We start from the raw sequence: 27026 nt of genomic DNA, 5'->3' as shown, positions 1-27026 counted from the left end.
CTTACCTTACCCCTGTTCCCACAGATCTGCAGGCTCCGGCTGTAATGATGTCTGCAGATTGCCAAATGCAATGTGCTGTCCTGCACAGAAAACATCAGCTGAAGGCTGAATAATGGAGCACTATCTTTTGGCCCACTCTGCATAAAGGTGCTAAATCCTGGACTAAAATACTAGGTGCTTCTGAACATCTCCTGTGCCTGCAGAATTATTGCGCCATACTGTTACAGCACTAAACTACCTGCTCAGCGCAATGTAATAGTGCGGAGTGGGAAGGGGTTAAATGATTTGCTGCTAACACCATGGTAGCAGATTCCACCCGAAGTATTACAGCTCTGCTTCCATCCAAGTGAATAGAAGCACAGGCACAATACTACACCATTTTCTCTATATACTGTATATACAGTGGACGTCCAGGTCTGTCCCCTGTATAGGTTTTCGCACCAGAGTCTAGCTGGAACAGCTGATCTGTGCAGGGTCTGAGTGTGGCACCCCAACGATCTAATATTGGGGATCTATCCTATCCATCAGTTTCAAAAATTCCCTCCAGTCAGAAAAACTTGTTTAAGGCCGGGGCCCCACGGGACGTAAACGCAGCGATTTGCCGCTGCGGGAAAAATCGCGGCGTTTCACAGTGCAAGCAAAGGGGATGGGATTCATGCGAATCCCATGCCCACTTTGCGGAAGTAATTGCAGTGCGGACACGCTGCGATTTGCAAAGCCGTTGCAGCTTTGCAAATCGCAGCATGTCAATTATATCTACGGAAACGCCAGCGGCTTTCCCGTATATATAATTGTAACAGAAAGTCCGCGGAGGAAAACTCTGTGAACTTTCTCTTCAAAGCGCTGCGGAAAGAACCGCAATGCGAGCACGCAGCAGTTCTTTCCGCAGCGTTTTAGCACTGCGATTACGGCCCATGGGGCCTTAGCCTAATTAAAGTTTATAAATCACAGAGAAAGCAAAAATAAAAACAGGACAATGAATGTTTTTAGTGATAAATCTATTTTATTTATATATTTAAATCAAAACAAGACACAAGTGCAAAACTTTACACTAAAGAAATTAATAATCTTATTTCCAAACCTTAGAAGAGAATCTCCTCTTTCATATGCCACCAAAAGCAAGTTTCTACGTTTTACAGTAGGTTCACGCATGCGTCTGCTTGCAAGCATTTTTTTTTTAAAAAAAAAGGTTTGTTACAAAAAGGATTCCAAACAGGGCGGGCTCCCTTACACAGCGGATACCCGAATCCATCTTTTTAGACTGGTTAGTCAATGGTTGTCCGTTCAAAAAAAAAAACAAAACCTGACCGTTTGTGTCTGTTTTTGACCAAATCCTTTTTCCCCTCCCTCTTCTTCATTCTGAGCATGCGCAGAGAGAAAAATGGATTACAAAACGAACACAAACAGATTGCTGTTGGTTTGTAATCCGCTTTCCATAGACCTAAAAAAAATGGACGCCTGCATGTGAAGTCGGCTCTGCCCGAGGCACGCTGGCAGAGCCGACTTGCGCATGCGTTGAATTTTGACCTCCCGTGCACCAGAAGAACACACTGTTCTTGAAGAAGATGAAGGTGGCGCTGGAGAGTTCTCTCGCCGCATTGGGGACCCCCCAGTGCTATTTGAGCTCTGGGTTCCGCCGCCAATGCCTCAAGAAAACTAATTTGCATACCGACAAAAACCGGGATTTCAAGCGAATGCCGGCGCGGAGAAGACATCGAAAGGTAGGAGAAGAATAGTCTTTCTAAGTGTATTCCGACGTGTTAGTGAGAAAAAAAAAAAGTTTTAATGATAGGATCCCTTTAATTACATAAATACTGGCAAAAAAATCAAAATTTGTCCAAAAGTTTAGTTACACATTAAACATTGTTTTAGTTTTTCGAGTCAGAATTCCATGTGACAGCAGAGAAACAACCTGTACCCCCATTTTCTCCTCTCACACAATTGACATTTTTCCCTCCTGCTCCTATACAGCCTGCACCCCAATGTCCCTCCTTCCATGCACACAGCCTGCACCCCATCACCTCCTGCTCGCACACGGCCTGCACCCCTATGTCCCTCCTCCTCACACAGCCTGCAGCCCTAGTCCCACCTCCTCACACACCTCTCCCTCTCATTGCTTTCCACCAGTCTTTGTGCACAAACCAGAATAGCTCCGCCCTCACACGAGTCTGATCACATGGTAATGACGTCATCAGAGGTCCTTTAGCTCACTAGGAAATAGCATCCACCGAGTTTCTGTTCGCCCAGGGATGGCGGATGAAAATGAAAATCCTCCTGCTCTGGTAGAAGACGATGACGAGGAGGAAGCAGGACCGGTTGTAGACGACATTCTACCGGCAGAGCGGAGCGGTCACGTGGCTGTTACTGACGGAACTCGAATGTTTGTGTGGGGAGGATATAAGGTGACAGCTGCAGAGTCACTGACATACTGAGACGTGTAGTTGTACCTATAGCTGCTATACATTGGGTCCCTGGTATAGACTCTAGTGCAGACAGACTGGAGGTGTTACAAGCAAGATGAAAGAACGGAACTGGATGGTTGCCATGAGCAACTGTTGTACGTAATGGCTGCATAGGTGTCTATCAGGACGGCTGGAGTTACTAGGCCGAACCTCCAATGTTTTTCCCACAGCTGGTCTCAGTTGCCGACTCCGACCCCTTCATAATTGACCACAGTCAGTCAGAAACATTCGTCTAATTCATGAGCCAAGCATGTAATAAGGGGTTGTCCAGGAAATAACAGTCCTAGGCCAGGGAAGGTGCAATATTAAAGAGAACCTTACACCACTGGAGTACATGAGGTGTAATACACCGCTAGAGAACCCCACAGTGTACTGAATTCAGCGCTGTATAAAATTAAGTGGTTAAAGGTTCTCTTCAAGGCTGAGGCCCTACATTGCGGAAACGCAGCTTTTTTTTTTGTCGTTGTTGCAGATTTTGTTGTGATTTTATTGATCCAAAGCCAAGAATGGCTACAAAGGAATGGGAAATATTTAGGAAGCTTTTATACTTCTACCTTCTGCTTAATCCACTTCTGGCTTTGGCTCAAAAACCGCAACAAAATCAGCGACAAAAAAGCTGCGTTTCCGCAATGTGGGGCCTAAAAAAACAAACAGTCCTGAGGTGTTCCCTGTTGCTGTCCTGTTCACTGGTGCCCATTATTCCAGTGGATTTCCTTGCCATATGTGCCTACTGATGACAATCAATGGTCACAGGAAAGGACCCGAACGTCACTCACATAAGTCACCTTTATTTGGCAAGGCCAAATTCCAGAAGCAGATTTTGACAAATTCAGCATCAAATTTTGCACCAATGGGAATAAGTGTATTTTCTGCATCGCATTCATTTCAATGGGAGTTTCCAGGCATAATCTGCCAGAATGAGCAGGCTGCTTAATTTTTCCTCTAGCTGAAAAAATTTAGCTGGCAGAAAAAATAATCGGAATACAAATTCAATATCAAATTTCTGAACACCCCTTTAGAATATCAATTGAATATCTGTTTCGATCTGACACTCTTGTCATACTCTTGTGATACTGTTCACCTGATCGCAGCTCAGTCCCATTCAATTGAAAGGACTGAGCTGCAAAAACAAGCATAGCCACTGCACAAACGTATGACGCTGTGCTCGCTGAGCACTGAAGAGGCTGCAGCAGCGCTGCAGTCTTTTCAAACAGCTGGTTGTCTGGGGACCCAGTTGTCGGACCCTGTACGAGCTGTAACTGAAGGCCGAACCTAAGGATAGGTTGTCGGTTGTTAAGTCTCAGAAAAACACATTTTAACACTGGGTTCACACCAGCGCCCGGTCTCCGTTTTCAGGTTTCCATCGGACGAAAACCTGACAGAACATGTCTGGCCATGAGCGCCGGTGAGCGTTTTTTTTTTTTTAGCCGGACACAAACTCCTGCATGTCCGACTTTGTGTTCGGTTAAAAAAAACTGGTTTCGCCGTGGAGAGTACAAAACGCTCACCGGCGCTCACAGCCGCACACTTTTCAAACACATTCGAATGCATGGGTTTGAAAAATGCCTGCAGGTTTCCATCTCCTGTCCAGTTTCGGGCAGGAAACAGAAACCTGCATGACGGAGACCAGGGCGCAGATGTGAACGAGCCCTAAGCTGGGCAATTATAAAAAAATGCAGATACTTCACCCATTTATTTACAAGGGATTTCCCACAAACATAACCATATTAAAATTTAAATATTTTTGCAAATACAGTGAACCCTCTGACACAATTTCCAAAAATTGCGCAAAAACAGTGGTCTTGTAGGAGAGAGGTCTTTTCAAAAAAGTTGGTTAATATGAAAAATTGAAAATCTGTCACAGAAAATGTAATCTGAGTAAGGGGGGGTGGTCTTTTGGAGAGGTTTCACTAAAAATAATTTAACATTTTTCTGAATTAAAAAAAAAAATTCTCTAACCATCTTAGTACTGACAGAGTTTTATCTTGATCGGTTTCCAGTGGGTACAATCATGAATGCAGGTCTGGCACTTTTCAGAAACCCAGTCATATGGTTTCCTTATTGTGACCTGGTTGTCAGGCAAATCACTATATTTTCCTATTATCAGGCAGTGACATGCATGAGGCGATAACCCGGCAACAATAAGAAAACCATTGCTGGGTAGTGTATTAAACCCCCTTTATCATACCCCAAAAGGAATACATATCCTAGATCAAACTACCTAAATGTTTATTTAAATATACCCATTTAACGAATACAGAATTCTGCCCAAACTGCTAGGGAAATATTTATTTATTTTAGTGAGTTTATGGACAATTGTTACCTCTGAATGCGTATACAGTGGTATATATCAGGAAGTCCCACTGACTTATACCTCTGACATACACGGCAGAATGCATTGTGAATAGTCCTTTAGGCTGTTTTCAGATTATCTCCATTTCACAAACTTTTTAAACCTGTTGCCATAATGCAGTATTATATATATAATAGGGCTGCTCAGGCTATGGGCATCATACAAACTACACTGCCAGCGGCAGGACACAGGTGGGTGATATGGTGTCATTGAGTGACACTAGCCAGGGTTGGGGTCTAAGCACATTTTAGGCCTATGACCTACTAGAGTGAATGGTAAGCACTTAAGTAGGGTTCACACTAGCGTCGGTGTCTGACAGCTAGTGTCCGATGCTAATGTCCGCGGAAGACTTTAGCATCGGACACTAGCTGTGGTCGTTTGCAATTTGCATGATTTTAAATGGGACATCATGTAGTGTCCTTTAGTGTCCGTGTACATGTAGGGGTTAGCTGTCCGCTTGAAAAAGCGGACTTCTTTGTAAATAGACACTTAAGGACACTAAAGGACACTAAAGGACACTACATGATGTCCCATTTAAAATCATAAAATTTGCAAACGGACGCAGCTAGTGTCCGATGCTAAAATCTTCCACGGACATTAGCATCGGACAGTAGCTGTCGGATACCGACGCTAGTGTGAACGCCCCCTTAGTATTCAACTTTGTGACCAGAGGATGTGCAAGATTACAGGGCACCTCTTTTCCATATGCCCTGCCATCCAAATAAAGCTGACACCACTGCTGAACATTAAGCTTAGTGAGTACCATATGGGCGAGAAATCCACTACTGTTTGATCTTTAGGACTGAAGCTGAACATCCAGTGCAGTTACTGCCATGGTCTTGACAATGTTGCTGTCCCTAGTACAGTGATACATCCCTCCATTGCATTGATCAGAGGGGTTGCTTGAGGTTAGAGACTAATGGTGTATTCTAAGGATAGGCTATAAGCGTTTGTTTCAGAGAACATCCTGTAAGGGTCTCTCTATGTATTCTGCTTTCAGAATCCAATACTGTACAAATCTGAATCCATAGTATCTAGAATTAATTTCCACTTTCATGTTCTTCTTTACAGAATGCTGTACGAGGATTGTATGATTTTTACTTGCCACGGGATGAAATCTGGATTTACGACATGGTAAATGGGGTAACCTGGTGAGTATATATCAGTACTGTCAAGTAAACTTTATGATGCAAATTGTATATGTCTTTGTGATTTGATTTGCCTTAATTTATTTCTAGGTTTTTATGCTTACTTGAAATGTGTTATTAGTATTTTCCATAGTTTCCCTATACCATGCCATTATGTTGCAGGCAGAAAAGGAAAACCAAGGGAAATATCCCACCATCTATGTCTGGCAGCTGTGCCATATGTGAGGATGGTGTTCTGTACTTGTTTGGAGGTCATCATGCCCATGGAAATACCAACAAGGTCAGTATGTAATGTGCACTATTGCTTGCAGATGACTTTTTTTCTAGACCAGCACAACATATAGTATTTTATCTCCTGATTTCCTAACCTTGCTTAAGAAGACACCAGCCATTAAATGGGAAAGCCCTACGACAAATTGCTATATATTAAAGGGGTTGTCAAGGATATCAAATAAGGAAAGGCCATACATAGTTTATCTTATTGTTTGGGGTGCCAGCAGCGGGGCTCAGCTCCGATCTGCTGTACAGGGCCACTTCCAGCCACTGTATTATATATGACACAGGGCCGGTAGCAGAAAGCTCTGTGTCCTGTATTGTGGTGGGGTGCCATTCCTCCACCTTAGCCTCCTCCTCACCGATCAAATATTAACGGCTTATACATAAAAACCTGTATACTAGACAGCACACCACTTTAGATGCTGTAAAGCTTCATGAGTATGGTCTTTTTAAAATAAACAACTTTCTTGGTCTTTTTTCTTTTTCTTTACAGCTTTTCATGTTAAACCTGAACTCAAGAGATGGTGACCTTTTTTGGGAAAAGTTAGATTGTAAAGGAATTCCGCCATCTCCAAAGGATAAGCTTGGTGTGTGGGTTTATCAGAACAAGTGAGTATCGAGCTATATTGTTTTATATACTGATCTTCTCTTTTTTTTTTTTTTTCTTTGGATGTGACCTTTTGATTTTTGTGTTTAATATTATTTTAGTCTTCTCAGCATCAAACACAAGAGGGTGAATCGAAGTTGTTTTGCAGTTTTAACCCTTAAGTAGTATCATGGTGTCTGTCATACACCACTCCCATAGACATATCATTATGATAGAAACCATGATAGTACTTAAGGGTTAAAGGGGTTTCCATGATGGATTGATGGACTAGTTTTTTTGGATAGAAATATCAGATGGGGTAGGAGTCCAACACTTGGCATCACAACCAATTAGCTAATAATTGCACAGTGTACAGGGCGGGAAGTACAGTAGATGGCTCCATACACTTAGTGGCCATGCCATTCTTTTGCAGCTTATTTCCCATTTATTTGAATATCTAATCTTAGGCAACCCTTTTAAAGGGGTTGTCCACACAGTTTACCTTTATTTACTTTCTCTAGTGATTTTTTTTTTTTTTCCCCCTTCTAAGCTGGGCCTGGGGGTTTTGGGCTGGTTCAAACCCCAAGTTAGATTATTGGAATCAGCCCCAGAGTCGCTCTGTCTCCTCCCTCCTTTCCCATTCTCATACTATGGGAACTGGCTTTACTAAAGTCTACCAGCCCTCATAACACTGGTAGCCAGCCTCTTGTGAAAACTGGAAAGATGGGAGGAGGTAGAGCAGCCTGAGGGCCAAGTGCTGTTTCTGATCACCTGACCAGGGGTTGGAACCAGCCAGGAAACCCTCAAGCACCAGCTTAAAAAAAGAAACCAAAAAAAATAAAAAAAATCCCCAGAGAAAGTAAGCAAAGTTTAACTCCCTGGGCAACTCCTTTAATTTTACTCAATGACAGACACTTTTACATTTGTTTGTAGGCTGGAGCCTTTAATACTACTTAATAACTTGCCACTCCTGGATGGAATCTAAAAAAAAAATTAAGTGGTTGACTCTGTATCTTTATATGTTTAGAGGGTATGTCAATGTAGGAATTTGATTTCAGTGAGAGGCAGTAGCTGATTTATTTTCTTTCTTTACTTTCTGCTGGTGGGAAAAAAAGAAGTGTCCTGCTCATTCTTTAGGTGGATTCTGCCTGAGAACTCGCATAGAAATTAATAGGTGGAAAATACACCTTTTCCATCGGAGCCGAATTAGACACGGAATTTGGCCCTGCCCAGTAAAGGCAAAATACTGTTGCACTCTTCACCAAATTCAGCGTCAAAATCCTACATGTAAACACCAGTGCAGTGCATCGGCATTCCACTCCAGATTAGGGCCAAATGAATGGGCCTAGTCGGAAGCGAGCCTAGCGCCACGGCTGAGTCAGCAAGTTAGGTTACTTCCGCTTCTTTTTTCCGATAGCGGTAAAAAATGCTAGCAGAAAAAAGAAGCGAGCGGCTCCCATTGAAGTCAGGTGGATTCCATGTCAAAATCCGCTGCCAAAGAACTGTATGAACCGACCCTTAGGCTGTGGCCCCACATTGTAGAATTGCAGCGTATCTTGTTGCATTTTTTTTTTTTTTTTGAGCCAAGGTCAGCAGTGGATTTAACAGAATAGAAACATTTAAGTACTTCCTCTATATTTTCTATTCCTTTTTCAGCCACTCCTAACTTTGGCTCAAAATCAGCAACAAAAAATTCTGCTTTTCTGCAATGTGAGGCTTTTATCCTTTAGTGTGTGTGTTTTTTTTGTTTTGTTTTTTTTTCATACTCTAGAATCTGTATCTCTATATAGTTTCATCCTTAAATTGCCAAATGGGTTATAGCTGTCAATTCTTCTTCCAGGCTTATCTTCTTTGGAGGATATGGTTATTATAAAGAAGATTCAGTCGGGACATTTGAGTATGATGAAACCTCTTTTGGAGTATGTATATCAGTAGCCATATTGTGATCATATAGGGGAGTAGAAGTGGGGAGAACGTGCCATATTGTGTTCTGAGCTTTTTCCATTAGGATGAATTCACATGTGGCAGATTTGTTTCAGAAAATTATGTGGCTGAACATCAGTTTCTGTCATCTGAATGGGGTTATTTCTGCACCAAACACACAGATTTCTACTAGCCTTATTGATATGAGTTACATAGTCCCAATTTCTGAAGCTTGTCTGTTGGTTGTGAAGTCACACGTATATTTTGAGCTGAGGCCCCATGATGCAGAAACTCAGATTTTTTTTTTTTTTGGTGTGGATCTTGAGCCCCATATAGGGATCACAATGTACTTTTTTTTTCTCTTAATATCAGTATGTCTTAGTAGAATGGGAGGAAATCCACGCAAACATGGGGAGAACATACAAACTGCTTGCAGATGTTTTTACTGGCCAGATAACGAACCCAGGACTCCAACGCTGCACTGCTAACCACTGAGCCACCGTGTTGCCCCAGAAACACTGATTTTTATTGTTGAAGTTGCCCCATTCTTTTTTTGTAGCCATTCCTGGTATTGGCTCAAAGAAACAAAATCTGCAACAAAATACTGATGAGAGTCCCACTCCTGGGCCCCATAAGTTATGGATATCTCTTTATCAAATACTGCTGATGTGTGAACACATCGATATAGCAAATGCTGGTGTTGCTTTGTTTTGTTGATGAGTGGAGGTTCCAAGGGTAGAAATCCTAAGTAATAACATAATCATGATTATGCTAGGTTCACGCTAGCGTTCAGGCACTCCGTCCCAGATTCTGTTTCTAATTGGCAGAGAGAAAAGGCCTGCTAGGAGTATAAAACTGTCGGAAACCCAGCTTTTCAAGCAGCTACAGTTTTCGTCTTTCAGGTCCCCGAGTGGACCCGAAGGACAGAAACCCAAACACTAATGTGAATCTAGAATTAATTGTATGACCAATTTAGAGTCTGTGAATATGATTGGGTTTTCGAATACCTCGTAAAGCACAGGCAGTATGAGATGCCACAATAGTGGGTCAACCCAGCAGTTTGCACACTTGTAAGATATTTTGCTTTAGTTATGAGTTGTAAGATTATTAATACTGACATTTCATCTTGTTGTGCAGCAAATGGGGGAGGGGTTTCATTATGCATTGCTATACAGATGAGGATTTATGTGCAGATCTATCAGTGTCTAATCTTTGATTGTCAATCTCCAGAATGCAGGTTCTCCGAGGGGATGGAATAATGATGTCCATGCGCTGCATCTAGACAGTTTCACCTGGCATCGCATTGTGACTACGGTAGTATTTACTTCTGTACACAATGTCTGTTGGAAGAAATATCTCTGCATAAGTTGTACAAAAACTGCACAATTACTAATCTTCCAATTTTCTCTACAGGGTAAAAGTCCCTCCCCTCGAGCAGCTCATGCCTGTGCCACTGTTGACAACAGAGGGTATGTGTTTGGTGGTAGATACAGGGTAAGCACCATTCTTTATACTTTGGGTATCTTCCCTTTGCACATTGGGAGAGTTTTCTGCAATTTTGCTTTTTATTCTAGGAATCCAGAATGAATGACCTATATTATCTGAATTTTGACACATGGGAGTGGCATGAAGTGTAAGTAATTCAGCATTTTTTTTTTATAAGCAGAAAATTGAACTTCAGGGTCACCTTTTGTGAATAGTGGAAACTGTTCAGAAGACAGAACAAGGGGTGTACACAGAAATCATTGGCCTCACACCCAAAATAAAAAAAAAAAAATGTTATAGCTAAATGTTTAAATATTTTTAGAGGATTTTTTTTTTTTATCATCTCTTTCTCTGGCACTATCAAAGATAAAGCTGATCTGTCATCATACTATGCTGTTACAGATCACCATATCAAAGGGTTATGTTTGCTATACAACATTTAGACTAGTATAACCTAAAGATGAATATAGTCTTATTTACTAATATGCTGTATTCATAAGGGGGCAGCCATTCTTGTCACCAATGATTGATTTCCATGTATACATAGCAGCCTGTCAATTATGTCACCTCTCATTAATACAAACAGTGAGTCCACCGTATTCTGCATTTTCTTGTACTAGGGCTAGGCAATTAATCAAAAATAACTGAAACCGACCATCAATCTGCATTATTGACATGATTTTGTGCATCATGGTGGCTCAGTGGTTAGCACTGCAGCCTTACAGAGCTGGAGTCCTGGGTTTGAATCCCGCCAGGAACAACATCTACAAGGAGTTTGTATGTTCTCCCTGTGTTTGTGTGGATTTCCTCCCATTCTACAAAGACATACTGATAGGAAAAAAAAATGTACATTGTGATCCCTATATGGGGCTCACAATCTACAAAAATAAAAAAAAAAAAAAAAAAAAAAAAAAAAATATATATATATATATATATATATATATATATATATATATATATATATATATATATATATTAATATAATATAATAATTAGTGGAGGCCCAGGGGAGGTTTGGAAACATAACAGATCGTAACACTCTTTGCTGTATTTCCGCAACTCCCCTGGACTCTGGCACTGGTCTTCGCCCTCTTGTGGACTCCTGAATAATGTTAGGAACCGCTGCCGCAAATACATTTTTGTAAATATAAATAAGTAAAAACTTTGCAGAGTTTGGAAGACTTTTTTTTTTTTTTTTCCTAAACTGCTTAGACTTTTATTAGCCTTTTATCGAGTTGGTTCTCAGTGTCCAAGAGTGCAGGAACATTCTATGGTCTGGCACTTGCCAAAAAAAAGTTTCTATAGGTTTTGTTATATTTTACTAATTTTGAATGATAAAAAACCATTTGCTTTTGTGTTTCCATATTGTTTAATCATAACTTTATCATTGGATTAGTGTAAGGGTTAATTTTTTGCAGGATGAGCGGTGGATTCTGTTTGCACTGCTAAAATGAAAATGTAGCTATATCCAAATGTGGGAAGGAATTAATCAGGGCATCTTAACATAATATTGAATTCACTTTGTGGGGTTTCAGTTTGTTTATGGCTACCAGATGACTCTCAGTGCTTGGTAGGGGATTTAGTAACATGTGAACACATACCTAGATGACTGTTTGTGTTTTTTTTTTTGTATTGATAAGAAAATACATTTTAATTGACTATGCAAATTAGGTTGCAGGTGCTCCAAGTCTCACTTATAAACCCTAAAACAATAACATTAATATGGCAAATTCCAGTTGAAACATGAATGTCCATGGTTACTAAGTATTAAAACATATCATCTGTATTATTGATCAATATACCACGGCCATGTATAACCACAAACAGTTCTCCACTTTGTGGTTTTGTCAGTCTTCATGACTTTAGAAGCATAAATTAGTTTATTTCTGTCACATCTTTATATCCTCTAATTCTGTTTATTATGTAATTGTAGAATTCCTCAAGGTGTCACTCCAGTGGGCAGATCCTGGCATTCATTAACACAAGCTTCCCAGGACACCCTCTTTCTCTTTGGTGGATTTACCACTGACAAACAACCTCTGAGTAAGTCATTGGTGTCAGTAAAAGACCGATATATGGTATATTTAACACATTCAAGACCAGACAGTTTGCGATGTGAATGATGTTACGCACATAGCACCCTAACTTTATTTCTTGAGCTGCCAAAATAATTTATGTAATAACAAATTGGGGAAGATTTACAAAGTCAAATGGGTTAAAATTCTGGCTCTTTATTACTAAAATTGAGTACCTGCCTTGCACAACATTTGTGTTTTTATGCAAATGTATTATTTTTAAAACAAGTTAACACAAAGATGGTCAAAGAATGAAAAGAGGTTGTGGTTACAAACAATTCAATAGTTCACTGCATGATGGAATCCCTTTATCTATAATGTGTGTGTATATATATATATATATATATATATATATATATATATATATATATATATATATATATATATATACACACACTCACCGGCCACTTTATTAGGTATACCATGCTAGTAACGGGTTGGACCCCCTTTTGCCTTCAGAACTGCCTCAATTCTTCGTGGCATAGATTCAACAAGGTGCTGGAAGCATTCCTCAGAGATTTTGGTCCATATTGACATGATGGCATCACACAGTTGCCGCAGATTTGTCGGCTGCACATCCATGATGCGAATCTCCCGTTCCACCACATCCCAAAGATGCTCTATTGGATTGAGATCTGGTGACTGTGGAGGCCATTGGAGTACAGTGAACTCATTGTCATGTTCAAGAAACCAGTCTGAGATGATTCCAGCTTTATGACATGGCGCATTATCCTGCTGAAAGTAGCCATCAGATGTTGGGTACATTGTGGTCATAAAGGGATGGACATGGTCAGCAACAATACTCAGGTAGGCTTTGGCGTTGCAACGATGCTCAATTGGTACCAAGGGGCCCAAAGAGTGCCAAGAAAATATTCCCCACACCATGACACCACCACCACCAGCCTGAACCGTTGATACAAGGCAGGATGGATTCATGCTTTCATGTTGTTGACGCCAAATTCTGACCCTACCATCCGAATGTCGCAGCAGAAATCGAGACTCATCAGACCAGGCAACGTTTTTCCAATCTTCAATTGTCCAATTTCGATGAGCTTGTGCAAATTGTAGCCTCAGTTTCCTGTTCTTAGCTGAAAGAAGTGGCACCCGGTGTGGTCTTCTGCTGCTGTAGCCCATCTGCCTCAAAGTTCGACGTACTGTGCATTCAGAGATGCTCTTCTGGCTACCTTGGTTGTAACGGGTGGCTATTTGAGTCACTTTTGCCTTTCTATCATCTTGAACCAGTCTGGCCATTCTCCTCTGACCTCTGGCATCAACAACGCATTTCCGCCCACAGAACTGCCGCTCACTGGATGTTTTTTCTTTTTCGGACCATTCTCTGTAAACCCTAGAGATGGTTGTGTGTGAAAATCCCAGTAGATCAGCAGTTTCTGAAATACTCAGACCAGCCCTTCTGGCACCAACAACCATGCCACGTTCAAAGGCACTCAAATCACCTTTCTTCCCCATACTGATGCTCGGTTTGAACTGCAGGAGATTGTCTTGACCATGTCTACATGCCTAAATGCACTGAGTTGCCGCCATGTGATTGGCTGATTAGAAATTAAGTGTTAACACTGGGCTCCCGTGGATTTATAATTGCCTGTGTGTCCCCACCGCTGGCTCCTTATCTCACCATGTTGGATTAAATCGCTAACAGTGTCACCTCCGGCGGCTCTCAGCTGATTGTTAGGCTTCTTGTTATATGGCCCCTACCGCCCTGTTGGATTTTGCTGCTGTCTGACCTCCTGCACTGCTCCGCGAACTTTGTCCCTGTCGCATAAGTTTGCCCTCCAGCCTCACTGACTTCGGTTGCATCCCTGACCTTTCCTGCTGTCTTTATTATGCCTCGGAAGAAACCATCCTCCTCCAAAACCCCTAGGAAGCTATCTGACTTCTTCTCGAGCACCATGTCGCGTTCGATGCCTTCTTCACCTTCAGGTGCCCGCTCTCCAGCGAAGTCGCCTCCACGGTCTGAATTAGCGGACTCTCTGCCTGAAGTGGGCTCTCTCTCAGCCGATCGTCTCCCCCTGCTGGCTGATGGTGGTAAGAGAAGTTTTGTTGTGTCTCCTCAGGGTTCTCCATCTGGCAAGGAACCGGTGTGTAAACGGGTCGCTGATGTCCTACCTGCTTCTGTTGCTACCTCTGATTTTGTTCATTCGGACATTTCTGATTTTCCGGCCTCCTCAGACCCTGTAACGTGTGATACATTGAAAGGGATGCTTGTTCTTCTACAGGCGGGGATTAACAAGACTGTCTCCTCTGCGGTGGGCAAATTGCGACAGGATATTGATGCTTTGGGAGAGCGGACTGACCATCTTGAAAACAAAATGGAGGAATTTTCGACTGCTCATAATTAGAGATGAGCGAACACTAAAATGTTCGAGGTTCGAAATTCGATTCGAACAGCCGCTCAATGTTCGTGTGTTCGAATGGGTTTCGAACCCCATTATAGTCTATGGGGAACAGATACTCGTTAAGGGGGAAACCCAAATCCGTGTCTGGAGGGTCACCAAGTCCACTATGACACCCCAGGAAATGATGCCAACACCTCTGGAATGACACTGGGACAGCAGGGGAAGCATGTCTGGGGGCATCTAACACACCAAAGACCCTCTATTACCCCAACATCACAGCCTAACAACTACACACTTTACACACTCAATACCACATCTCTGACAGTAGGAAAACACCTTGAAACATGTGTATTTGGCACTTGCAGTGAGGAGAGCTTGTCACCAGCAGTGAATTTGGCCCTTGTAGTAAGTTGAGGTTGGCACCAACATTTGTTTTGAAAATCAGGGTGGATTGAGCCTCTAACCAGCAGAGTTTGGGCAAATTCATGGTGGAGGGAGCCTCTAAACACCCCAGTTTGGGCAAATTCATGGTGGAGGGAGCCTCTAAAAACCCCAGTTTGGACCAATTCATGGTGGAGGGAGCCTCTAACCAGCCCAGTGTGGGCAAATTCATGGTGGAGGGAGCCTCTAAAAAACCCAGTTTGGACCAATTCATGGTGGAGGGAGCCTCTAACCAGCCCAGTTTGGGCAAATTCATGGTGGAGGGAGCCTCTAAAAAACCCAGTTTGGACCAATTCATGGTGGAGGGAGCCTCTAACCAGCCCAGTTTGGGCAAATTCATGGTGGAGGGAGCCTCTAAAAAACCCAGTTTGGACCAATTCATGGTGGAGGGAGCCTCTAACCAGCCCAGTTTGGGCAAATTCATGGTGGAGGGAGCCTCTAAAAAACCCAGTTTGGACCAATTCATGGTGGAGGGAGCCTCTAACCAGCCCAGTTTGGGCAAATTCATGGTGGAGGGAGCCTCTAAACAGCCCAGTTTGGGCAAATTCATGGTGGAGGGAGCCTCTAACCAGCCCAGTTTGGACCAATTAATGGTGGAGGGAGCCTCTAACCAGCCCAGTTTGGACCAATTAATGGTGGAGGGAGCCTCTAACCAGCCCAGTTTGGACCAATTAATGGTGGAGGGAGCCTCTAACCAGCCCAGTTTGGACCAATTCATGGTGGAGGGAGCCTCTAACCACCCCAGTTTGGACCAATTCATGGTGGAGGGAGCCTCTAAACAGCCAAGTTTGGACCAATTCATGGTGGAGGGAGCCTCTAAAAACCCCAGTTTGGACCAATTCATGGTGGAGGGAGCCTCTAACCAGCCCAGTTTGGGCAAATTCATGGTGGAGGGAGCCTCTAAACAGCCCAGTTTGGGCAAATTCATGGTGGAGGGAGCCTCTAACCAGCCCAGTTTGGACCAATTCATGGTGGAGGGAGCCTCTAAAAACCCCAGTTTGGACCAATTCATGGTGGAGGGAGCCTCTAAAAAACCCAGTTTGGACCAATTCATGGTGGAGGGAGCCTCTAAAAACCCCAGTTTGGACCAATTCATGGTGGAGGGAGCCTCTAAAAAACCCAGTTTGGACCAATTCATGGTGGAGGGAGCCTCTAACCAGCCCAGTTTGGACCAATTCATGGTGGAGAGAGCCTCTAAAAACCCCAGTTTGGACCAATTCATGGTGGAGGGAGCCTCTAAAAACCCCAGTTTGGACCAATTCATGGTGGAGGGAGCCTCTAAAAACCCCAGTTTGGACCAATTCATGGTGGAGGGAGCCTCTAAAAAACCCAGTTTGGACCAATTCATGGTGGAGGGAGCCTCTAACCAGCCCAGTTTGGACCAATTCATGGTGGAGGGAGCCTCTAAAAACCCCAGTTTGGACCAATTCATGGTGGAGGGAGCCTCTAAACAGCCCAGTTTGGACCAATTCATGGTGGAGGGAGCCTCTAAAAACCCCAATTTGGACCAATTCATGGTGGAGGGAGCCTCTAACCAGCCCAGTTTGGACCAATTCATGGTGGAGGGAGCCTCTAACCAGCCCAGTTTGGGCAAATTCATGGTGGAGGGAGCCTCTAAAAACCCCAGTTTGGACCAATTCATGGTGGAGGGAGCCTCTAACCAGCCCAGTTTGGGCAAATTCATGGTGGAGGGAGCCTCTAACCAGCAGAGTTGTGGGAAAGCAGGGTGGAGGGAGCCTCTAACCAGCAGAGTTGGTGGAAATCAGGGTGGAGGGAGCCTCTAACCAGCAGAGTTGGGGGAAATCATGTTGGAGGGAGCCTAGTATTAGCAGAATTGTGCAACGCTTATGGTGGATGAGGATGCGGAGGAATTGGAGAGGTTGAGTACAGACATGGAGTTTCATGTTGGGGTGCTTTACACAGGTGGGCCCAAAAATGAAGGCTCTATCCAGTGGTGGTTCATTTTTATCAAAGTGAGCCGGTCGGCACTCTCAGCTGACAGACGGGTGCGCTTGTCAGTGATGATGCCACCGGCTGCACTGAACACCCTCTCAGATAGGACGCTGGCGGCAGGACAGGACAGCACCTCCAAGGCATATAGGGCAAGTTCAAGCCACAGGTCCAACTTCGACACCCAATACGTGTAGGGCGCAGAGGGGTCGGAGAGGACAGGGCTGTGGTCGGAAAGGTATTCCCGCAACATGCGCCTATACTTCTCACGCCTGGTGACACTAGGACCCTCCGTGGCGGCACTTTGGCGAGGGGGTGCCATCAAGGTGTCCCAGACCTTAGACAGTGTGCCCCTCGTTTGTGTGGACCGGTGAGAACTTGGTTGCCTACTGGAGGAACTGCCCTCCCTGCCGCCAACGTCACATGCTGGAAACATCTCCATCATATTCTGCACCAATTGCCTGTGGCAAGCATTGATGTGATTGGCCCTCCCCTCTACCGGAATAAAAGACGAGATGTTGTTTTTATACCGGGGGTCAAGGATAGCAAAGATCCAGTACTGGTTGTCCTCCATGATTTTGACAATACGCTTGTCGGTTGTAAAGCACCCCAACATGAACTCAGCCATGTCTGCCACAGTGTTAGTTGGCATGACTCCTCTGGCCCCACCGGAAAGTTCAATCTCCATTTCCTCCTCATCCTCCATGTCTACCCATCCGCGCTGCAACAATGGGACGATTCGAAGTTGCCCGGAAGCCTCCTGTATCACCATCACATCATCGGACAACTCTTCTTCCTCCTCCTCCTCCTCCTCCATTAAACGCAGTGAAGCGGACAGATGTGTGGACCTACTCTCCAGCTGTGACGGATCGGATGCTATCCCTAACTCCTCTGTGTGATCTGAGTTATCCCTGATGTCAATCAGGGATTCTCTCAGAACACACAAGAGCGGGATTGTAAGGCTCACCATCGCATCCTCAGAGCTCACCCTCCTTGTGGACTCCTCAAAGACCCGTAGGATGTCACAAAGGTCTCTCATCCATGGCCACTCATGGATGTGAAACTGAGGCAGCTGACTTTGTGGCACCCTAGGGTTTTGTAGCTGGTATTCCATCAAAGGTCTCTGCTGCTCAACCACTCTATTCAACATCTGAAACGTTGAGTTCCAGCGTGTGGGGACGTCGCACAAAAGCCGGTGTTGTGGCACATGCAGGCGTTGCTGGAGAGATTTTAAGCTAGCAGCGGCTACTGTCGACTTGCGAAAGTGGGCGCACATGCGCCGCACTTTCACCAGTAGCTCTGGAACATTGGGGTAGCTCTTTAGGAAACGTTGCACCACTAGGTTGAAGACGTGGGCCAGGCATGGAACATGTTGGAGTCCGGCAAGCTCCAGAGCTGCTACCAGGTTCCGGCCGTTATCACAAACGACCATGCCTGGGCCCAGGTGCAGCGGCTCAAACCATATTGCCGTCTCATCGAGGAGGGCATCCCTCACCTCGGAGGCAGTGTGCTGTCTGTCCCCCAAGCTGATCAGCTTCAGCACAGCCTGCTGACGTCTACCAACGCCAGTGCTGCAACGTTTCCAACTCGTAGCTGGGGTCAATCTAACAGCGGAGGAGGAGGCGGAGGAGGAGGCGGTGGCGGAGGAGGAGGCGGTAGAGGAGGAGGAGGAGGGGGGTGTTCTTCTCGTGTCCCTGCCAGGAATGTTAGGCGGGGAGACGAGGTACACCGGGCCAGTTTGGGAAGCAGTCCCAGCCTCAACTACATTCACCCAGTGTGCCGTCAGTGAAATGTAGCGTCCCTGTCCGCATGCACTTGTCCACGCGTCGGTGGTCAAGTGGACCTTTGTGCAAAGCGCGGAACTAAGGGCCCGCCTGATGTTGAGTGACACGTGCTGGTGCAAGGCGGGGACGGCACACCGGGAGAAGTAGTGACGGCTAGGGACGGCATAGCGAGGTGCCGCAGTTGCCATCAGGTCCAGGAAGGCGGGAGTTTCAACAAGCCGGAACGCCAACATCTCCTGGGCCAGCAGTTTAGCGATGTTGGCGTTCAAGGCTTGCGCGTGTGGGTGGTTAGCAGTGTATTTCTGCCGCCGCTCCAATGTCTGAGAGATGGTGGGTTGTTGTAAAGCAACGCCTGATGGTGCCTTTGATGGTGCAGGAGAAGGAGATAAGACAGGACCAGGGGAGGATGAGGTAGAAGTCAACAAAGTGGCGGAGGCAGATGAAGTGGTGTCCTGGCTCGTCCTCTGGAGTGCATCGCCAGCACAGTCAGCAGTGGCAGTGGCAGAGGCAGTGGCAGAGGCAGTGGCAGTGGCGTGAACGGCAGGCGGCCTTTGTCCTGCCGTTGCTGCCTGCCACTGATTCCAGTGCTTGGATTCCAAATGACGGCGCATTGAAGTGGTGGACAGGTTGCTCTTCTCAGAGCCCCTAATCAATTTCGAGAGGCAAATTGTGCAGACAACACTATATCTGTCCTCGGCGCATTCCTTGAAAAAACTCCACACCTTCGAGAAACGTGCCCTCGAGGTGGGAGTTTTTCGGGGCTGGGTACGAACTGGAACATCTTGGGAGATTCCGGGTGTGGCCTGGCTTCGCCTAAGCTGCTGACCTCTGCCTCTGCCTCTAGCTACCCTTTTTGGTGCTGCACCTGCCTCAACATCCACACTACTTTCCCCGCTTGACATCCCCCCTGTCCAGGTCGGGTCAGTGTCCTCATCATCCACCACTTCCTCTTCCAACTCCTGTCTCATCTCCTCCTCCCGCACAATGCGCCGGTCAACTGGATGCCCTGACGGCAACTGCGTCACATCATCGTCGATGAGGGTGGGTTGCTGGTCATCCACCACCAAATCGAACGGAGATGGAGGAGACTCTAGTGTTTGAGCATCTGGACACAGATGCTCCTCTGTTAGGTTCGTGGAATCGTGACGTGGAGAGGCAGGTTGAGGGACAATGAAAGGAGCGGAGAACAGCTCTGGGGAGCAGGGACAGTTTGGGTTATTGTTCTGTAAAGCTTCGGAATTTTGGGAGGAAGGAAGACAAGACTGTTGGGTAATAGGAGGAGAGGAGGCAGAGTCTGACTGGCTGCTGGACAATGTGCTGTAAGCGTTCTCTGACAGCCATTGCAAGACCTGTTCCTGGTTCTCGGGCCTACTAAGGTTTGTACCCTGCAGTTTAGTTAATGTGGCAAGCAACCCTGGCACTGTGGAGTGGCGCAATGCTTGCTGCCCCACAGGAGTAGGCACGGGACGCCCTGTGGCTTCACTGCTACCTTGCTCCCCAGAACCATTCCCCCGACCTCGCCCACGGCCTCGTCCACGTCCCTTTCCGGGAGCCTTGCGCATTTTGAATTCCTAGTTAGAAATTGGCACTGTATACCAGTAGTAAAAATTGTGGGTGCGCGTAACCCCAATATATTCTTTGAATTACCAGTCAGAAACTGGCACTATATGGCAGTAGCAAGAAATGAGGGTATTTGTATTCCCAATATATTCTTTGAATTCCCAGTCAGACAATGGCACTGTATACCAGTAGTAAAAATTGTGGGTGCACGTAACCCCAATATATTCTTTGAATTCCCAGTCAGACACTGGCACTATATGGCAGTAGCAAGAAATGAGGGTATTTGTATTCCCAATATATTCTTTGAATTCCCAGTCAGACAATGGCACTGTATACCAGTAGTAAAAATTGTGGGCGCACGTAACCCCAATATATTCTTTGAATTCCCAGTCAGACACTGGCACTATATGGCAGTAGCAAGAAATGAGGGTATTTGTATTCCCAATATATTCTTTGAATTCCCAGTCAGACAATGGCACTGTATACCAGTAGTAAAAATTGTGGGTGCACGTAACCCCAATATATTCTTTGAATTACCAGTCAGAAACTGGCACTATATGGCAGTAGCAAGAAATGAGGGTATTTGTATTCCCAATATATTCTTTGAATTCCCAGTCAGACAATGGCACTGTATACCAGTAGTAAAAATTGTGGGTGCACGTAACCCCAATATATTCTTTGAATTCCCAGTCAGACACTGGCACTATATGGCAGTAGCAAGAAATGAGGGTATTTGTATTCCCAATATATTCTTTGAATTCCCAGTCAGACAATGGCACTGTATACCAGTAGTAAAAATTGTGGGTGCACGTAACCCCAATATATTCTTTGAATTCCCAGTCAGACACTGGCACTATATGGCAGTAGCAAGAAATGAGGGTATTTGTATTCCCAATATATTCTTTGAATTCCCAGTCAGACAATGGCACTGTATACCAGTAGTAAAAATTGTGGGTGCACGTAACCCCAATATATTCTTTGAATTACCAGTCAGAAACTGGCACTATATGGCAGTAGCAAGAAATGAGGGTATTTGTATTCCCAATATATTCTTTGAATTCCCAGTCAGACAATGGCACTGTATACCAGTAGTAAAAATTGTGGGTGCACGTAACCCCAATATATTCTTTGAATTACCAGTCAGAAACTGACACTATATGGCAGTAGCAAGAAATGAGGGTATTTATAACCCCAATATATTCTTTGAATTCCCAGTCAGACAATGGCACTGTATACCAGTAGTAAAAATTGTGGGTGCACGTAACCCCAATATATTCTTTGAATTCCCAGTCAGACACTGGCACTATATGGCAGTAGCAAGAAATGAGGGTATTTGTATTCCCAATATATTCTTTGAATTCCCAGTCAGACAATGGCACTGTATACCAGTAGTAAAAATTGTGGGTGCACGTAACCACAATATATTCTTTGAATTACCAGTCAGAAACTGGCACTATATGGCAGTAGCAAGAAATGAGGGTATTTATAACCCCAATATATTCTTTGAATTCCCAGTCAGACAATGGCACTGTATACCAGTAGTAAAAATTGTGGGTGCACGTAACCCCAATATATTCTTTGAATTCCCAGTCAGACACTGGCACTATATGGCAGTAGCAAGAAATGAGGGTATTTGTATTCCCAATATATTCTTTGAATTCCCAGTCAGACAATGGCACTGTATACCAGTAGTAAAAATTGTGGGTGCACGTAACCCCAATATATTCTTTGAATTACCAGTCAGAAACTGGCACTATATGGCAGTAGCAAGAAATGAGGGTATTTGTATTCCCAATATATTCTTTGAATTCCCAGTCAGACAATGGCACTGTATACCAGTAGTAAAAATTGTGGGTGCACGTAACCCCAATATATTCTTTGAATTCCCAGTCAGACACTGGCACTATATGGCAGTAGCAAGAAATGAGGGTATTTGTATTCCCAATATATTCTTTGAATTCCCAGTCAGACAATGGCACTGTATACCAGTAGTAAAAATTGTGGGTGCACGTAACCCCAATATATTCTTTGAATTACCAGTCAGAAACTGGCACTATATGGCAGTAGCAAGAAATGAGGGTATTTGTATTCCCAATATATTCTTTGAATTCCCAGTCAGACAATGGCACTGTATACCAGTAGTAAAAATTGTGGGTGCACGTAACCCCAATATATTCTTTGAATTCCCAGTCAGACACTGGCACTATATGGCAGTAGCAAGAAATGAGGGTATTTGTATTCCCAATATATTCTTTGAATTCCCAGTCAGACAATGGCACTGTATACCAGTAGTAAAAATTGTGGGTGCACGTAACCCCAATATATTCTTTGAATTCCCAGTCAGACACTGGCACTATATGGCAGTAGCAAGAAATGAGGGTATTTGTATTCCCAATATATTCTTTGAATTCCCAGTCAGACAATGGCACTGTATACCAGTAGTAAAAATTGTGGGTGTATATAGCCCCAATTCTATTGCTAGGGGACTTGCAGGGTATTTCTGGGGTGAAGGTGGGGGGGCACACCGTTGGAACGGGTATCGGGGTATATATCGGGTATACGGGAATACACTGACAGTGTATTCCATTCAGGATCCTGGGAAAGCTGGGTTGCGGCGATTGAGCCCGTCAGTGCCACGTTACACTGACAAGCTTCTCCCTGGAATTTAGCTCTTATAAGAGCTGTTGGTTGTCTTCTCCTTCCTATCCTAGCCTGTCCCTGCCTACCCAGAATCTAAGCCCTAGCTAGCTGGACGGAAACCTCCGTCCTCGGTGAATTGCAAGCTCAGAATGACGCGAACCTGGGCGGCGCTGTTCTTTTAAATTAGAGGTCACATGTTTTCGGCAGCCAATGGGTTTTGCCTACTTTTCTCAACGTCACCGGTGTCGTAGTTCCTGTCCCACCTACCCTGCGCTGTTATTGGAGCAAAAAAGGCGCCAGGGAAGGTGGGAGGGGAATCGAGTAATGGCGCACTTTACCACGCGGTGTTCGATTCGAACATGCCGAACAGCCTAATATCCGATCGAACATGAGTTCGATAGAACACTGTTCGCTCATCTCTACTCATAATGACTTGGTTGATGCTCACAACACCCTGGAAGCGGAGGTCAGATGGCTGAAAATTAAAGCTGCTGACGCTGAGGATCGGTCTAGACGCAACAATATTAAGATCCGTGGTGTCCACGAGGATGTGGCATCGGAGGACTTGGCGGCCTATGTTCAACGCCTCTTCAAGAAAATTCTCCCGCGACTTACTGAGCTGGAGCTCACCCTGGATCGAACCCATCGTATTCCAAAAGCAAACTCTGCTCCTGTGGATGTCCCGAGAGATGTGTTAACGAGGGTTCATTTCTACCAAGTCAAGGACTCGATTCTTGCAGAAGCCAGGAAATGTGGCACCTTCCCAGCTCCGTTTGCATCCATTTCCCTGTTTCCCGATTTATCCGCAGCTACTATGCAGGCCAGACGTGAGCTGGCTCCCATCACCAAGATCCTCAGAGACCGGGGCGTACGGTATCGTTGGGGCTTCCCTAACAAGCTGCTGATTCCCCGCAATGGGATTTTCCATTCTGTCCCTGATGTGGAGGCGGGCATGTCCCTCCTCCGTAAATGGAAGCTTGCCCCTGCTGACTCTCATTCATCTGTGCCTGAATCCTCAGTGCGGCCTTCTCATCTTGCTAAGGAATGGACTGTGGTGGGCGGTCGTAAGTGAATCTGTTGGCCGCTTCGGCGGACTGACTTGCCTTGCCTAATGTTATGACTTTATCCTTTGTTTTAGGTGACCTGTGTGCCTTCCTAATACTCACTCTCGCTGAGTGTTACTGACCTGTTTCCCCCCCCCCCCCAGCTGATTACTTTTGGTTATTCGGTGTTTTTTTGACACTATGTTATTCTGTTCGCATTCTTTGTTCTTGTTTCATACCTGGAATGTAGTTTGCTTATTATGCCTGTTCATACATATTTTATGCATCCTTCTGTGTAGCCACCTGGGTCTTCCGCCATTGTTCTTTAGATTATCACTATGGTACTCCGTATCTCTTCACTTAATGTTAGGGGTTTGAATAGCCCCTGTAAACGGAGCTCTGTCTGGAGGGAGGCCCGTCGCCTTCGTTGCGATGTACTCTTCCTCCAGGAGACTCATTTTTGTGTTGGCAAAAGCCCTAAATTCTCTAATCCCTCTTTCCCTCATATATATCAGGCTTCTTGTAATGCTAAGCGTAAGGGTGTTCTTATTGCTGTGCGGGATTCAGTAGCCTTTTCCCTTGAATCCACTTTAGTTGATCCTGGGGGTCGGTTTTTGGGGCTTAATTGCCTTATTAACAATGTTAAGTATACTTTAGTCACTGTTTATCTTCCGAATCGTTCCCAGGCGCAGTATTGGAAATCTGTGCTTTCCAAGATCCGAACTTTTGCTACTGGTATGTTGATCATTGGGGGGGATTTTAATTGCTTAATAGATAATTCTCTAGACTCTTCCAACCCCAAGAGACGCTCCCCTATATTGTCTTCCTCTTTGATTGACCAGGGCCTTTATGATGTCTGGCGTTGTCAACATGGCGGGGAACGAGATTATAGTTATTTCTCCTCTTCGTCCTCCTCTTACTCCCGTATTGACTTTTTTCTCACTGATAAGATTGGGCTGATGCAGACGGAATCTACGGATATTGGGCTGATCACCTGGACTGATCATGCTCCAGTGTCCCTCTCTCTACATGAGAAGTTCTCCACTGCTATGCCTACCCAATGGCGCCTGAATGAGTATATCCTAGATCACCCCTCTTATGCTGAGCACCTCCGTGAGGCCCTGAGGGAATATTTTTCCCTCAACTCCCCTTCCGTATCAGACCCTCATGTGCTCTGGAATGCTCATAAGGCTTATATGCGAGGGATGCTCATTCAGGCGTGCGCAAGGGCAAAAAAGGAACGCTCTAAAGACATAGATGCTACACTTCGCTCCCTATCCTCCCTCTCTGCAATTAATAAGCTTAACCGCACTCCCTCTGTCTCTGCTGAGATTCGGCAATGTCAACTCCGGTTGCAGGGCCTTCTGGCTTGTCAACAGGACCTAGCTTTTAAGCGTTTTCAATGTCAGGCCTATGTGCATAATAGTAGGGCTAGCGCCTTTTTAGCTAGAAAAATCAAACAGTCGCGTCCCAAAACCCGTATTGCTCACCTTGTGGATGACTCGGGTACTAAAGTAATTGACCCCCGCCTTATTGCAGAGCAGTTTCGCTTATATTACACGTCGTTATACAATCTTAGGGATGATCCCCAGACGTACCAGCCATCTAGGGAAGAGATCGATCGATTCTTAGATTCTGTGGCCCTGCCCCGCCTTTCCCCTGCGCAGTCTGCCTCCCTAACCTCGCCTATCACTTTGTTTGAAGTTACGGAAGCTATAGCCTCACTGAAACCACTAAAATCCCCTGGCCCTGACGGCTTCTCAGGGATCTACTATAAGAAATATGCAGATATTTTGTCCCCTTATCTTCTAGCTGTGTTCCGGAAGGCAGCGGAGGAGCAATGCTTCCCGGAGGAAATGTTGTCGGCCACTATAGTGACCATCCCTAAACCCGGTAAATCTCCCACTGTCCCGGCTAATTTTAGACCTATTTCCCTCCTGAACACGGATATCAAACTGTACGCTAAAATCCTTGCTGAGCGGTTGCTCCTCCTTCTCCCCCAGTTGGTCAGTCCTGACCAGGTGGGTTTTGTATTCGGTAGGCAGGCGCCAGACGGCACGCGGAGGTTTATAGATCTTATTCAGAAAGCCGAAAAAGATGGTACGCCTTCTCTGCTTCTGGCTTTAGATGCTGAGAAGGCTTTCGATAGGGTCCACTGGGGTTACTTAGCCTTTTGGATAAGTTTGGTATGGGGTCAGTCTTTAAATCTGCTATTCTGGCTCTGTACTCCCACCCGTCGGCTCGTGTGCTCTCATTGGGCTTCCTGTCTGAGCCCTTTCGGATCTCGAATGGTACTCGCCAGGGCTGCCCTCTTTCCCCTATTATCTTTGCGCTTGTGATGGAGCCTCTGGCGGAGTCCATTCGGTCGGCGGGAAATATCGAGGGTATTACTGTGGGTCGCCAGCAACATAAAATCGGCCTATATGCTGATGATGTCATACTGGCCCTGACTTCCCCTGGTTCCTCCTTGAGTGCTGCTACGGAGGTCTTGGAGGGATTTGGTAAAGTTTCTTATTATAAGGTAAATTCCTCCAAATCACAGATATTGCCTGTTCTCATTTCTCCCTCGCTGAGACGGGATCTCTGTTCTCAATTCCCCTTCCAATGGAATGACTCCCGTATAGCTTATCTTGGCATCTCCCTGACGGCCCCTAGTTCTGATCTGTTCTCTGTCAATTACATCCCCCTTCTGACCAAAGTTACTTCTCTCCTTGCCTCTTTCTCACAACCGATGTTGTCTTGGGCTAGCAGAATTGCTATTGTCAAGATGATGGTGTTACCCTTAATCTTGTATATGTTCCGTACAGTTGCTATCCCCCTCCCTGACTCATATTTTACCAAACTTCAGTCCATTCTTTCCAACTACATTTGGGAGGGTAAGAGATCTAGGGTTCGACTTAAGGTGATGACACGTCCTTGGTCCCATGGGGGTGCGGGTGTCCCAGA

At 45.0% G+C, this 27026-nt stretch overlaps 1 protein-coding gene across 2 annotated transcripts in view; it reads left to right on the top strand.

The window, feature by feature from the left end:
- Positions 1-2179: 2179 nt before the first annotated feature.
- Positions 2180-27026, top strand: part of KLHDC2 (kelch domain containing 2) — a 33352-nt gene continuing 8505 nt past the window's right edge. For both annotated transcript variants that reach the window (XM_075282610.1, XM_075282609.1), the window contains exons 1-9: positions 2180-2402; positions 5887-5966; positions 6126-6243; positions 6733-6848; positions 8666-8744; positions 9979-10062; positions 10162-10242; positions 10323-10381; positions 12167-12276. In XM_075282610.1, the coding sequence (XP_075138711.1) occupies positions 2250-2402; positions 5887-5966; positions 6126-6243; positions 6733-6848; positions 8666-8744; positions 9979-10062; positions 10162-10242; positions 10323-10381; positions 12167-12276 (880 nt within the window). In that variant the 5' untranslated portion in view covers positions 2180-2249. The remainder of the gene's footprint in view (positions 2403-5886; positions 5967-6125; positions 6244-6732; positions 6849-8665; positions 8745-9978; positions 10063-10161; positions 10243-10322; positions 10382-12166; positions 12277-27026) is intronic.

Source organism: Leptodactylus fuscus, chromosome 7 (genome assembly GCF_031893055.1).
Source record: "Leptodactylus fuscus isolate aLepFus1 chromosome 7, aLepFus1.hap2, whole genome shotgun sequence".
Taxonomy (NCBI): domain Eukaryota; kingdom Metazoa; phylum Chordata; class Amphibia; order Anura; family Leptodactylidae; genus Leptodactylus; species Leptodactylus fuscus.
This window is presented reverse-complemented; position numbering and strand designations above follow the sequence as displayed.